General features: G+C 34.6%; 1 protein-coding gene across 3 annotated transcripts in view; it reads left to right on the forward strand.

Moving 5' to 3' along the window:
• Positions 1-15,866, forward strand: part of FBN2 (fibrillin 2) — a 270,327-nt gene that overhangs the window by 172,283 nt on the left and 82,178 nt on the right. For all 3 annotated transcript variants that reach the window (XM_035290955.3, XM_035290956.3, XM_078365811.1), the window contains 4 exons: positions 2,308-2,361; positions 3,983-4,108; positions 7,076-7,201; positions 11,634-11,753. In XM_035290955.3, the coding sequence (XP_035146846.2) occupies positions 2,308-2,361; positions 3,983-4,108; positions 7,076-7,201; positions 11,634-11,753 (426 nt within the window). The remainder of the gene's footprint in view (positions 1-2,307; positions 2,362-3,982; positions 4,109-7,075; positions 7,202-11,633; positions 11,754-15,866) is intronic.

The raw sequence follows: 15,866 nt of genomic DNA on the forward strand, positions 1-15,866 counted from the left end.
CACAAGAAATCGATTTGATTTGTTTTTTATATCTTGACACCAAGTGATCTCAAGTCACAATCTCAGGCAATAGTTCCGAACTCTTCAGTCAATAATATTGACTCTTATCTATTCATACTTTCACTAAACCCATATTTAATATATGTAAGTTCAGTAGGGATTCTAACATAAACACAATCTGTGTTTTTCCTTAACTTTAGGAGTAGTTCAGAATACAGGCAGGCAAATGTATAAATTACAATTTAGTGTGATTAGTACCTTAAAGGGTTCACACACAAGCATAAGAGAGCACAGAGGAAGGAGCAATTAGTAGCCAGGGCTGGAAAGGACCTCACAGAAGGAGCACGTTTAGTTTTGTCTTGAAACAAATAAGAACTTTCCATGTGGAGGATATAGGAAGGCAATTCCTGCAAAGAAAATGTCTTGTAATTCCCTTAAAAATCTTAGAGTCTTCAAACATGGAAATAATGATTTGATGCATCTGAAAGAATTACTGAGTGTGACTTTTTTTTTAAAAAAAAGGAAGATAATGACGAGAATCTAGCTCTAAAATATACCAAACTGAATGATACATATTATCAAAGAAGTTCAAAACTTGGTGTAAGACTAGACAAAAAGCTAAGTGAACTAATAAAATGAATCTAGAAATCTGAATATGAATAGGAATTAGGATATAACAAACCATTTTGGAGCAGCAAGGAAAAGGATTAAATAATAATTATTGTTGATAACTTTTGGGAAAAAATATTAAGTTATGTCCCTACATTAAATGTTAAAACATAATTTTCATATAGAATATAAATTATTTTTTATTTTGTAATGGTAAAAGATTTTCAAAGCAGGCCTAAATAGTAAAATACACAAGTAAACTGGAAAAATATTTTTTAATTGCATTTTAGGTTTTGGGGTACATGTGAAGAACATGCAAGATTGTTGCATAGGTACACACATGGCAGTGTGATTTGCTGCCTTCCTCCCCATCACCTATATCTGGCATTTCTCCCCATGCTATTTCTCCCCAACTCCCTACCCCGCACTGTCCCTCCCCTATTTCCCCCCAACAGGCCCCAGTGTGTGATGCTCCCCTCCCTGTGTCCATGTGTTCTCATTGTTCAACATCGACCTATAAGTGAGAACATGCGGTGTTTGATTTTTTGTTCTTGCGTCAGTTTGCTGAGAATGATGGTTTCCAGGTTCATCCATGTCCCTACAAAGGACATGAACTCATCGTTTTTTATTTTATGTATCATTTCTTAATCTTTATGGAATTTACATTAATCAATAAGGAAAGTTGAAATCCACTATAGAAAAAAGAGCAGTGTACACAAACAGAATTTCACAAAGTAGAAATGCAAATGAAAGACTACCATGTAAAAAGATGCCCACTCTCCATAAAATTAAAAATAAAATAAGGTGCATTTTTGTTCATCAGATTGGTATAGACGATTGATTATCCCAGTGATAATGAGGATATTAAAATGAATATTTCGTTATACTGCTGATAAAAGGATAATTCAAGGACATTTTTGGAGGGGAAGAACTATCTAAAACCTTAAGAGGGGGATAAACTTTCAGAGTTCTACTTGTAAGAGATTATCCTAATTATATAATTAAACTTTGTATTATTTATGATATTTGCTAAAAGTTGGACAAATTGAATTTCACCAGTAAGAGGTTGATTGAATAAATGTGGTACTTCTACTTAACTGAGACAACAATATTAAATGGCTTATTAAATGGGATATTGACATGACATGCCAATGATAGAGCACCCAGGAGCCAAGTCTGCTTCTCCACTCACAACCTCTGTGACCTTGGTCAAGTTACTCACTTCTCTGTGTTCCCCTTTTTCTTGGTTGTAAAAAAGAAAATACAATCATATTTAGTTTGTGGTATTGGGAAGATTAACAAAATTGTTAGATTCAAGATGCAGAACAATGCCAAGCACTTGGTAAGTACTATAACCTACATTTTCACTGTTATTATTTTGTGAGAGAAAAAAAAGTTAAATATCAAGCTTTGTTAAGATCATTTAGATTTTTCTTAAAGTTTCTGTATGTAGAAAATATTAGTAATATTTATATATATTAATAATATTCAAGATGATGACAAGTGATTTATTTACTCTTTTATGTTTATGAGTTTAGAATTTTATAATTGCATGACAGAAAATGGTTATCTTTTTCACTTTAAAAATTAATGCACAAATAATTCTTCCCAATGGTAGTTTTGAAGTTATGAAAATAACTTGTATATGATATAGATATTGTTAAGTTTTTAATTCTCTTACTTATTTTTGTCATACAGCTGAATTCCACAGCCTTTGTAGTAGCGGAGTAGGTATCACTGTGGATGGAAGAGGTAACATTTGTTAATCTCACTTTTATAATAATCATATGACATAATTGCATAGCTTTATAATTATATTTATATGAGTATATTCAGTATGAACATGTAATATTATAAAATAATGAGATTAATTATCTCCTTAAGCAGTGGTTATAAGCTGGATGATATTAAGCGATATGTAGATGCACATTTTCATCTTTGATAAATATTTATCTGTTAAATATGCATTGTTAAAAAATGTCACTAACAAACCACTGTCCTGATTTCATGCAATCATTGCTTAAGAAATGAATAGGTGTGGCATTTACATTAAAAAAAAGAATAAGTCAATTTTATGAGAAACTATTAAGTAATGGTGCAAATAGGGTTAGAAAAATAAATAGTATTAAAGAGATATTTGATATTGATCAAGTTTGGGATATACTGGCTGAAATAATTTAAGACTGTTTATACCTAAGAATAGTAAAATGTTTCTTTCCAAGTCAAGAAGTAAGATTCGCTAAGGTTTTTCTTGCTTTCAATTTTCTATACGGTTAACAGAATTCCAATATGGAATCTTGAACATATAAGAACATATGTGTTTATAATTTTCAAGTTCTTTTATATTTTAGTATACATATAGATCCATTTATATATAAATAAAACTGGGGTGTTATTTATCTTCACTATATATGAATAGGTATATATAAGAAAAAAAAATATATATATATATTCTGCTGCACTTGTGTTTGAGAAGGCTTTATTCATATTATAGATGGTAGGCAGTAGTGTTGAATCTTTATGATAAATATTCAAACCAGAGTAAAAAGTAAACTTTTACAAGTACATTTCTCCCGAGTACGAAATGAAAGACGTTTCCAAAGCATTTAAGGTCTTCCGAATTATTGAAAACAATAGCATCACAATTTGAGCATAGGGACCAAAACTTGATTTGAGACTGTCTCTTTCGCTATATTCCCTGTCAATAGAGCCTCCCTAGCAGAGCCAGCCACTGTCGGAAACTACTTATCATTCATACAAGCATATCAGTGCACAAGTCCCACTACCCCTGCGTGATATAGTAGTAGTAGTCTATGTTCACAGCTTGTTATAAAATATCATGTCCTGAAGCACCGATATTTTAGGTATATTCTCCATTAATTTCAACTTATCAGCAATGAGAAATACTTACTAAATAACATATTACTCAGTTGACCACAAAAAAGTAATAAAATAGAAATATCCTGTACCTTTGGGGACCATAAAGTTTTATGGGCCACCCTAATAAATCTCTGTCTTTTAATTAGATAGTTACAGTATCTATCAAGTTGAGTTTTCCTTTGGATTTTGAGCCAACAGCCTATAAATCGTCTTTATTAATTTTATCGTAAACACAGTCATATTTCATTATTTAACTCTTTGAATTTCTGCCAGCTGCTTTCATTTTTCTTTTGATTTACCAGTGAAGTGTCCTGTATCTCTCAATTTTATTTTCTTACTCCTTGTTTTCAGTTCCTTTTCCTTTCTGAAAGACAGGCAAATTGTGAGTTTGCAGAGTTAAACACTTCATATGTTGAATGGTCTTTATTAGACCTGCATTTATCAACAAACAATAACATGTGTAGGAGCATTCAACTTTCAATATTTAATGCAGATATCAACGAGTGTGCTTTGGATCCTGATATATGTGCCAATGGGATTTGTGAAAACTTACGTGGTAGTTACCGTTGTAATTGCAACAGTGGCTATGAACCAGATGCCTCTGGAAGAAACTGTATCGGTAAGTTATTTGTTATATTTATGCAAGAGCCTTTCATATAGTTTAATTCCAGATATTATATTAGAAGTAAAAACTCAAATAAATGACTAAAACTAAAAATCTTACAGTTTTTCTTGTTTCCTTTATATTATACATCGATATGAAAGTATCAGAATCAAAGTTTGATTCTTAGTAAAAAATTACAAAATTAAGGGATATGCAGGAAAACGATAGGCTAATAATTGAGTATGTGTTAATTTGGGAAAGGAATATTTTAAATACTAAGTGGCAACACAAAGAAGTTTGTTACTTCTATGGACTAGACTACCATAGCTGCTCCCATAATAGTGTAATATGTGTACAAATTGTGACTGCATCACAATTTTCTTTCTTTTTTTTTTTTTGAAATGGAATCTTGCTGTGTCACCCAGGCTGGAGTGCAGTGGCATGACCTCTGCTCACTACAACCTCTGCATCCGGGGTTCCAGTGATTCTCCTGCCTCAGCCTCCTCTGCACCCAGAAGGCTGAGTTATAATGAGGTTGTTAGGGCAGGTTGTGATCCAAATTGGCCAGGTGTGGTGGCACATGCCTGTAATCCCAGCACCCAGGAGGCTGGGAGTTTGACAGAATTTTGAGTTTATAAATAAACAACCAGTTCCCGCAATATATCTAAACATGACAACTAAGACAAAGGTATTTCCTTTTTTAATTTATAAGAGAATTATTGAAAAAACTCAAGTATGTAATTTATGTTTAACAAAAGGAAGGGGAGGAGGATGAAAAGGTTTGACAATCTTTTATTGTTTTCTATTAGTGCATACATTCAAGAATTTGCAAAGAATCTAAATTTTCCCAAAAAGCACTTGAGTCAACTTTTATAAAATAAGTGTTATTCAGTCCATCATTGCACATGATAGTTTTACAACTAATCATTGACGGCTTTTACAACCAAGTGTTAATGATTATGATTAGGAAAGGAACAGATTTTTCTGTGTTTCTGGTAGTGGCTTTTATTATTGAACATATTCATTTGATTTGGAGTTGAAGACAAACATCCAGATGGATGTAAAAGCTGTATTTATATTATGTGCTTATAATAGATTTTGATAACTACAGAGAAAAGTACCAAGCAAAGATTATTGAACATGTATAAGAATATGCAAACATGCTAGCTTTTATTCTCAGAAGTGAAGTCCAAATTTTCCCTTTTAAAATAGACACCAGTCATGTTGGATCACAAGCTGCCCTAACAACCTCGGTATAACTTGATTACTTCTATAAAAATCCTGTTTCCAAATAAAGTCACATTCTGAGATACTGGGTGTTAGAACTTCAACATATTGTTTTTAAAGGACACAATTCAATCCATAGCACAGAAAAATGGGTTTAAAAATTGTGATGCAGGCCAGACGCAGTGGCTTACACCTGTCATCCTAGTACTTTGGGAGGCTGAGGTCAGGAGTTTGATCACCTGAGGTCAGCAGTTCGAGACCAGCCTGGCCTACACGGTAAAACCACCCCCTCTATTAAAAATACAAAAATTGGCTGGGCATGGTGGCCTATGCCTGTAATCCCAGCACCCAGGAGGCTAAGGCAGGAGAATCTCTGGAACCTGGGATGCGGAGGCTGCAGTGAACAGAGATCACGCCACTGCACTCTAGCCTGGGTGACAGAGCAAGACTCCATCTCAAAAAAAAAAAAAAGAAAATTGTGATGCAGTCACAATTTGTACACATATTACACTCTTAAGGGAAAAGCTATGGTAGTCTAGTCCTTAAAATATGTTAATTTTTAAAGTATCAAGATTCAGAGTTAGAGCAAAAACAAGATCAAGAAGGGAAAAGATCAGATAAAACACAAAATAATATTTGTTATCAGTGGTGATGGAATTGCAGATATTTCTCTGATCTGTTTTCCAAATCTCCACAGTGTCAGTATATTGCTTAATAAGGAAAAACTATTTTTTGCAAGACTAGAAAGGTAACTTTAAGTAAAAGGAGTTCTTCACTGTAAACTAGAGTGTTTATTTCTTTTTATCGCTAACTACACTTGCAAACATGAAAGGATAGAAGATTAAAAAGTAAGGCCAGGTGTGGTAGCTTATGCTTATAATCCCAGCACTTTGGGAGACCAAGCTGGCCTGAGGCCAGAAGTTTCAGAACAGCCTGGGCAACAAAGTGAGATCCCATCTCTAAAAAAGGTTGTTTTAAATTGGCCAGGCATGGTGGCACGTGCCTGTAGTCTCCACTACTCTCGGAAGGCTGAGGCAAGAGGAATGCTTAAGCCAAGAAGTTCAAAGCCTCAGCGAGCTGTGATCACACCACTGCACTACAACTGGGGCAACAGAGTGAGACCCTGTCTTAAAAACAAACAAACAACTCATTGTTAACTTCTTAAACTACAATTTTAGATACTATTCTCTAGGCTCCTCTGGACTGCTATAGGAGCATGCAAAATACATCATTTCCATTAATAACTAACTGTTTTTGAGATAAAATAATGGAAAAATTTAATGAATGTCTTTTGTTTCTGATGTTTAATGAGTATTTAAACCATCTGGGACATGAAGATATAAGGCATTCTTTTTAAAAATTTTAATCACAAAAAATGCCTTCTGTTACTTTTATTATACATAAGCAAGTACACAGGCAAATGAATATAAGCTTTGGATATATTTTATGAGTGCTTTGAAAATATATCAAATATAATATTACAGGACTAAAAGCAAGTGAAGTAGAGGTGTGCTTTTCCAAGAGAGCTCATACTTTCCAGGGATTTAAAAGCATCTTAAAAGTAGCCACTAGCATAAAAATATCCCATTTGAATAAAACTAAATACATTTTGCTTAGGATGAAGAGTGTGTTGTGATACAGAGACTATGCCACAGAGAGGAGAGAAATAAAACAAATAATAAAATTAAACATCGCTGCCCACTGTAATGCATGCTTCAATATGTGTATCTCCTGTCTTTCAATGGTTGCTTTCAGACATTGATGAGTGTTTAGTAAACAGATTGCTTTGTGATAATGGACTGTGCCGAAACACGCCAGGAAGTTACAGCTGTACGTGCCCACCAGGGTATGTGTTCAGGACCGAGACAGAGACCTGTGAAGGTAAGAGCTGTCTTCCTTGCCTTATTTGTGAATAATGAGTACCTAGAGATCTATAAACATCAATTACAAGGATGAAGGAATGTAGTAAAAAGAATATTGTTTGAATATATTATTTTATATCCTCATTTAGCTAGTCTGCCAGTTTTTGGAATAGGAAGGACCTAACAGTTAACAAACACCATCGATTTTGTTCCATTCAGACAAAATATCAACACACATTTGGAACAAACAATTTGAAGTGGATAAAAAAGAAACCAACTGGAAGGAGCCACATTGTTTTACATGTTGAAACAGAATGTCAGATATTTGTTTACTGTGTTTTCCCCTTTTCAGAGCCACTCTGATCCATTAGTGTAGAAACCTGAATTGTAATGGAGAAGTTAACTCTTAGGCATTTTATTTATTAAATGATTGATATACCCAAGAAGTTGGCCCACAAAATATTTAAGGCCTAAGTAAAAATGATAACAACTTTAGTAAGTTTTTAGTCTAAGAGAATTGTCCTTTCCATTTAATAATTAAAAGTTGTCATTTGGGTTTATAGACCATCAACTAGTGCTTAAAAGCTTCTTTGTTTTCTTCTAATCACGTATTTTTTGCAGTGGAAGTTATGAGTTAGATGGTTAGAGAAGTCCTTATTTTCAATGAGATACTGGCTAAGGAGTCAGCACATCAAATTATGTTTTTGTATCTTGATCAAAATCCTGTGTATTTCAGAATAATCTGTGGTATGACTACTAGTCATTGTTCCTGTTAAGTCTCACCGTGTGGGTCTGCACATACCATTCTCAAATCCAACTTACTTTAATAGCAACTTTTAAGAAAAGATTTCATCTTTGTTGATTGTGGAATAGCCCTTTTTTAATCTGTTAAAGTATTTGTTTTTTCATGATGCCACAGCCAAGAAAACTGCAATAGTATTATTATGCAAAAAGATGTTACGTTCTTTCTTCATCTTACTGTTTAACTTCAAAGCGTTCTTGTGAACAGAAACCAGTTAGGACTATAGAAGAAGATGCCGCAACACAAATGACTCTGCTGAAGTCAATGAAACGCAATTACAAAGTGCAGTGCTAACTTTGAATTGAATCAGAGGGGCCACGGAAAAACAATAACTAGCCTAAAGAAAAAAAAATAGAAAACTACGGCATAAAATCCCCTTTCTCTAAACTTACTTGTAGTTTCCCATATTGTCCAGCATCTCTGCAGGAACTCCTCAAAGAGGAGTGCTCACTCCATTCCCACTTAAAGTACTTGAAGATTTATCTTCTCCATAGATGAGTAGGGGACACACATAAGAGTTTGGAATATCTTTCAACAGGTTATAAGAGCCCTCTTTTTAAACCAGCTCTGGCTTCTCAAATCTATTCAACTACAGAGTCTCTGTTTTCAAGATCCCTTTCCCACCCATAATACCTATTCTTCAGAATGGCTCAGAGAAACGTACTTTATGAAAAGTATCCTAGCCATATTTCTTCCGTGATTGCCTTAGACAGATGGAAGAAGGGACTTCAAAGGTTTTTGTTTTTCCTGATTTTCTGCACTTCCTTCCCACAGTCCTTTTTTAGTTTTATCTACTATCTGTTGGAGGATAAGCTTCTGTTAAATCTCAGGAAACTTAGAGCGCAAGAGCAGTGTAGGACGTCATCTTGATTTAACTAGGAAACTGATTATTTTTAAAACTGGTTTCCCTGTCTAGGAAAATACCTTCTGGTCCTGTTGTGAGAGACATGTAATGCAGAACGAAATGGATGATGTCTGGTTCTATTTGCTATGTACACTGAATTATCAATGATTATTTATAGACAAGTAAGCTAGAGTACAATGGTTCTGAGAGCTGAAATACCAAAGAAGTTAAAATCAGAGACTTGCCTGCTTACATGAACAGTTAGGAAGAGTAGGAGCCGGTGGTGTTTAATAGCGTAACATTAGGTGATGATGTAAATGTTAAGGCACTTTCATACCAAATCAGGCAACAGTGAGGGTTAGAAAGAGTGATCTTCACTCATTCAAAGAGTACTGGTTCTTAATCTGAGAGATTTCTTTAATGCAAGAACAATTTTTTTATGTCTGTTGTTTTAGAAGTTCATGTTATGTAAATAAAGAAGAAATGATAGGCAACTACTTCAGCTCCAACCTTATGACACTGGAGGAAATAAAAATGATTTATCATGGGAAGCCTAACCAAATAACATAACTGTTATTTCTACACTTTCTTCCCACTGTTATTTGCATTTTATTAAGAGTTTTGCAAAGAATAGACTTGAAGGCTACTCACCTCTTTTTCCCTTGGGTCTTTTTCTTATTTCCACCATTGCATTCAAACAGTAAATGTTTCTGTCTGAAGCAGTTCTCTTCACTCTCTTCTTTCTGAATTAATTTCCAAAGACTAGACAGGGAATTATTAGCAGATTCATTGCAAATCTTAGCTTTTTCTGTGTATATTTGTCTTGTGCACTAATTTTGTCATACATGTTTTCAGCAGACTGTTTTAAGTATATAACAAATAGCACTAATAATAAGGAGAGTAAAGCTCTTCTATATTTCAGATTGAAGTTACAGAAACTTTATTTTACTTTTTTTGTTTGAGCTCTGAGAGTCTGTGAAAGTTAAAATTTTTACAGCAAGCACTGTGGTTTAGATTGTGTTTCCAGTGACATAACTAGTTAAATGTAAACCAGATGTGCTTTGAAGTTTATTTCCAGGAATGTACAGTGAACTGTTTCAATTCCTCGTTCCATGACATTTATAACATAAAAACATATTATTTAAAGGAAAACTAAATAGTTGATATTTGTAGTTGTCAGTGCATATGTTTATAGTTTCTGAATTCATAATTGCTTAATTTAAAATAGAGATTTTAAAACACACAGTATCGAAATTCTTTTTTCAGGCTTCTTACAAATGAAATTAATAGGAGAATTATATGTGGTCTGTCCTTAGATTAGTTATCTGCTACTTTTATGGTTACCTAGTTTCTTTTTTACATTGTTTTTATGAGAGAATTTCTCTACTCTGTGATTGATGTTTTCATTAGAAATCTGTGCTATATTTACAAAACCTATTCTTGTATTTTTAAGACATTTTCTCACTATAAACAACCTAAGAGCAAAATACATTTATATTTCTTCAAACAATTTCTATTTCAAAAATTAAATTAACACCTGGATACGTCTTCAGTAATGTTTAAGTAACAAAGAATGAGCATACCTGTTTTTCACACTGATTTTTAAATTTGCATGTCAAGTCCACCGACAAAAAAAATCAACTGTGAGCCTTGCTCTTTCAGGATTATAGTTTAGCTTATATTTGACTTGACACATTCAAGAGGAAACATTAAAGTCTTCTAGTTATTTGTTTACATGCTTTCTTCAGTAAAGTGCTTTATAATAAATTCAAAGAAATGTTTAGAGAAAGAAAAAGTATTCTTGTGAACTTAGAAACCCCAGTGTTCAATATAAAATGTCGTGAGGTATATTATCTGTTTCAGATAATTAACTAAGTAGAGGAAGAAATCTGTGTGCCACTTCTTTAAAGTGTACCACTTTAAAAGTGGTTGAATTTATACTTAAAGTGTCTTTGATTTTATTTGTAGTACTTTACCTAAAGCTTGTATTTTTTTATTAACTCATGTGTTAAACTATTTCACATTACAGGTGTGACGTTTTCTCTAATCACCGCTTGAGAACATAGGCACAGTACAGTTCTGCTTGCTTCTGACCATCAACAGGAATTGTTTAGATTATGGTATATGATTTCATTTAGGCCTCAAATCAAATTAATGATTATAGAGGCCTATTTAAAGCAATTATTTCTACTTGATCAAGTTTTTCTAATTTTTATTTTCCCAAAATTAGTTGTATTTAAAAAAACCAAGCAGGATAAACATTTAAATATGAACAGCTAAAGACAGAGAAGGTGGATAGGCACTAGAGGAGAGTTATGTACCCACCATGAATGTTTAAGTCCTTATTTCCTGATTTGTAGCCAAGATCTTGGAATTAAAGCAACATTATGATATTTTGCTTCTAAGATAGACTTTTTAAGTTTTCAGAGCCTCATGAAACCGTAAATGATCAAAGTAAATCAGCCTTTGTGCACAGGATGTTGCACCTGGAATTACATCTTATTATGTGGGAAAAGAATTCAACTTATGTAAAGTTGTAATGACATATTGAAGAAGCATGTAACTGAACTCTTTCCCAATAGGCTGATTGCTGTGGTCCTACTATGAGTCCTCAGTCCTATTGATGTGTTATCCATGATGTAAAATGTATGTCTCCATTCCCCATTCACTTTATGCTTCATAGATCTATATGAAAATTACGAGATCCAAGTTTACCAGACATTCTGGCATAGCATGGCTTGTTGGAATAATATTTTCCAGAAACACATGGCAGTTCTAACAGGATCTTTTCCTTCTGGATTGTAGATATAAATGAATGTGAAAGCAACCCATGTGTCAATGGGGCCTGCAGGAACAACCTTGGATCTTTCAATTGTGAATGTTCACCTGGCAGCAAACTCAGCTCCACAGGATTGATCTGTATTGGTAAGAGTCATACATGGTATTGATGTTACAGTTTCACTGCTAAGATACGCACAGGTATCAGGCCTTTCTGTGGATAAAAACAGAATAGGATTCCAAAAAGCTAAGAATCACACATTATATGAGTTGTTTTCACTCAATATAGAGGTAAAGCATAATAGCATGAATTAGGCAACCTCTTCAATATTTGTTAGATTCTAGAAATCTTCCTTTCATCTAAGTAGATATACTATGCTATAACTTATAATTATTTCCATACCACACACACATGTATATTCCTTACCCTAAAAATGCCTTAGGCAGCAATAGAATCAAATCTCTACTGCATACATTTTTTATAAACAAACTTTGATGGCAAACAAAAATGTGATGAAATTTGGATTCAGTTAACAGGACAAGAATTTGAAGCTTTTAAACACATAGAGGGAATTTATTATTTTTTCTTTTTTTCCATCAATCATAAATTTTTGGGTTCCGCGGAAGAGAAGAGAACTGTTTTCTTACTTTGGGTATCTCTAGGGGAAAAGATTCTAAAACTTAGAGCATCTTTCAATATGTCTCAAAACATTTAAGGTCAGTTCTTGATAATGACACCAGAGGTAGATTAAGGGAGATTAATCTATTACTGCAAGGAAAAATCCAGCATGTAAAAGGGAACAAAATTTTCCCAGTAATTTTTCCCTACTTCGACCGTCTGCGGTTCCATTCACTAGGACTACGCAGTTCACATCATTAGCTAGTATCCACTTTTAAAGGGAACTAAATATGTATTCCTAATAGGAAGATACTTCACTTCTACATATGCCAAATTAACTGGCAGTTTTTATTTATTATCTAGCCAAAATGAATGTTCATTTTCACATTTGTTGAAGACAATAGTTTTTCAGTATTATATCTGACGTTAACCATATTTAGCTGGATACTGGAGTACCTGTTTTTTACATGGAGACAGATGACCAAGTCCAAAATTGTCAATGAAAGCCTTCTCTTTGGAAACATCAGCTCCTCGTTTTCCAATGAGATACAGCTGGTGAAATTTGAGCCTTGCTCAGCTCTCCATTTTAGGAAATACACTACCATCTGCCTGGGGCATTACTTTTTTCTTATAGAATTCCGGGCTGAGTTGGGGGGGTGGTGTGTGGATTGGATCCAGTAAAGCAGAAATATTTTTGCTAAGCCACAATTTCCAATTGAGATGGAGTCATTTTATTATGTAAAGGAAATGAATTCAGCATTAGTCAATTAATGTCTCAGAAAACTAAATCTGCATGCCACTTGAGCATCAAAGATACTTAGTTTTTGCCTCATCATATAGACTTCTATTATTTTGGCCTTTTGCCCTTATATTTATTAACAAAACAAGAACAAAGACTTTTTACCCCCAAGTGTTTATGTCATTCTTCCCATTGCCAACAACTAACCACCGCCATATTTTTCTCAGCCAGTGTATTGTGTGCTTTCATTTACGTTGATCCAATTCGAATATCCCAGTGTAGAGTTGCTCAAAATGCAATTTCCCTAATATTTTTAAATTTTAGACATTGTTTTATGTACTTTTTCTATTAAAAAGAGAATTCTAGTTGAAAAAGAAAATAACCAATAGTAAAATACACGCAGGGAAAGTCATAAATGTATAACAGGACTCTCAGTGGCTCTCATCAGTGGTTAGCCTGCAACTTTCTCTTCCACAGGGTGCAGGTCACTACATTTTGAAATTTCATAATGTGGTTACTAATTTAAAATTACATTACAGTGTATATGAATTAGTTGATGAATATTTATGAATTTTTAAGAATTTTGAATTTTTTCTTAACTTTTCTAAATATAAATTTTAATCACAAATGAGTCTGCAAACTGCTTAAAAAGACAATGGCATTCTGGTTGAATATGATTAAATGTAATAGAATGATTCATTTGGTTATTATTTTTTGCATTACACTGCTGTGGCTTGATGGTTCTATATAATCCAGACCAGTTTCCCTCATCTTTGGCTAGGGTCTGCACTCTGTCTTCAACTTGCATGGACATATGGCTGTGACCACTCTGCTGTCAAATCCGATGGTCTGTTCTCATTCTTCACCTTAGATTATTAGCAGTAATTGTCACAGTTAATTACTCATTTTTCTCAAGAAATTTTGTATTTTTGGCTTCCCAGGCACAACTATCTTCTTTTCCTTTCACTCGTATGGCCCATTTTCTGTTTCATTTACTGAGTCCTCCCTATCCTCCTAACATTCAACCTGAAGTGTTCCGCCAGTCCATCTTTGGACCTCTGCTTCTCTTTCTATACACATTCATCCTGAGAGCCTCTGTGTTGACTCACACATTTGTCACTCTAGTTGATAGAGAAATTCTAGGCCTCAACCTTGCCACCAATTCCAGATTTCTGTTTCCAACTGTCTGAACAGTGTCTCCACCTGGATGGCTCATCAATATCTCAAATTCTCTTGTCTAAAACCAAATTCCTGCATACTAGCTTGAACCTGAGTCTCCCGGAAACATTTCCATCTCACCAAATGGCAAATTTGTTCTTCTAGCTGCCATCCCTCAAAACCTTGGCAGCATCCTTGATGTCTTTTTCTCAAGCTGCACATGGAAGTCATCAGTGAACTGATGCACTTGAAGTTTATCCATATTTCAGCCCCTTCTCACCATCACCACACAAACCCCCAATCCAAGTCACCATCATTTCTCTTTGTGATTACTACTGGAGCCTCTACTTTACTTTCTTTTCCCCATTCTACAGTCAGTTCTCCACATAGTCACCAGGCAATCCTTTTAAAGCATAACTCAAAGAATATCATTCTTTGTCCAGGAACCCTATGAAAACCTTGGCTTCTCATTTCATTTAATAAAAGCTGTAGTCCTAGCTGAAGCCTGTGCTCCCCTCATGATCCTGCTCCTGCTGTAAACTTGTCTCTCTGTGCTGCCTCCCACCCCCTTTGCCTGAGCCACACTGGCCTACTTCCTGCACATGCATCCCCACCTGAAGTCCACTGATCTTTCTGGCTAGAAAGGTTTTCCCTCGCTCGGGTTTGAAGGGTGTGTTCTCCTTATATCTGTATTCAGTTGCCACATTGTAAGTCACGATTTCTCTGACCATCCTGGGTAAAATAACAATCTTTCTCCTGTTTCTACCCTCAAGCTAATTAACCTGCTTTATTTTTTGAGAGTTCTTAACTAACCCCGGACTATCTACATCCGTATCTCAGCTGTGTGTAGATGGGTGGGGGGTGTACACACACAACAATGGGTCAGGGGGTAGAGAGGGAAGGATGATGGAGGAAAGGAAGTGGGGAGAGAGAAGAGAAGGATGAACCTGTAGTGGGGTGGGGAGGGTTATTGATGGATTTGTAGCTTTTCAGTGTTGATGCAGCATCAGCCTAATGAATCACTGTGCTACAGAGTGAGGGCTCTAGAATCAGACTGCATGGGCTTAAATTGTGATGCTGACACTGTACTAGCTGGGTGAACTTGGGTAAATTGGCTGACCTCTGTGCATCTAAATTTTCTCATCTGCAATTGTACATAATTTGCAGGGTGGTTTTAATGAGTAAGTAAATTAATACATAGAAAACCTTCTAGTTCCTGTCATTATATTGATAAATCTTAGGAATGACTGTCGTTTATCTTACTTAAAATGATGACAACCAAGGTGATAAATCAGAATTAGTGCCGGTTATTAAAAGATCATTTAAGTACACAGTAGCCTTACACAAGCATCTCTGTTTCCTCTGTGCGATCGAATTTACAGGTATAAATCTATACCAAGCCTATAGTCTGAGACCTGATGCCAAAGCTGATGAGCAGACCTTTTCTGTTTCTCTACAGTTTTATCCAAACTGAACATTCAACCAGAGTAAAAAAGCAAAGTGACTCTCCAGCTCTTTTTCACACCTTTGCCCCATAACTCTTTATTCAGTACAGGAGAGAGTTGTTTTGTTTAAACCTCTGTCTTGGTGTTTGGGATACTGGTAACTTCCCATGTTTCCTAGGGAATCAGAAATTACTATTTCTCCCATCATAGGCCCATGGTTTAATTGAAATTCCCTTTCTGTGTTTGTGGGGGGTATTTTTGTTTTTTTTCTTGTTGAATTTAAAAGTAAAAATTTACTA

This window comes from Callithrix jacchus, chromosome 2, assembly GCF_049354715.1.
Source record: "Callithrix jacchus isolate 240 chromosome 2, calJac240_pri, whole genome shotgun sequence".
In the NCBI taxonomy this organism is placed as follows: domain Eukaryota; kingdom Metazoa; phylum Chordata; class Mammalia; order Primates; family Cebidae; genus Callithrix; species Callithrix jacchus.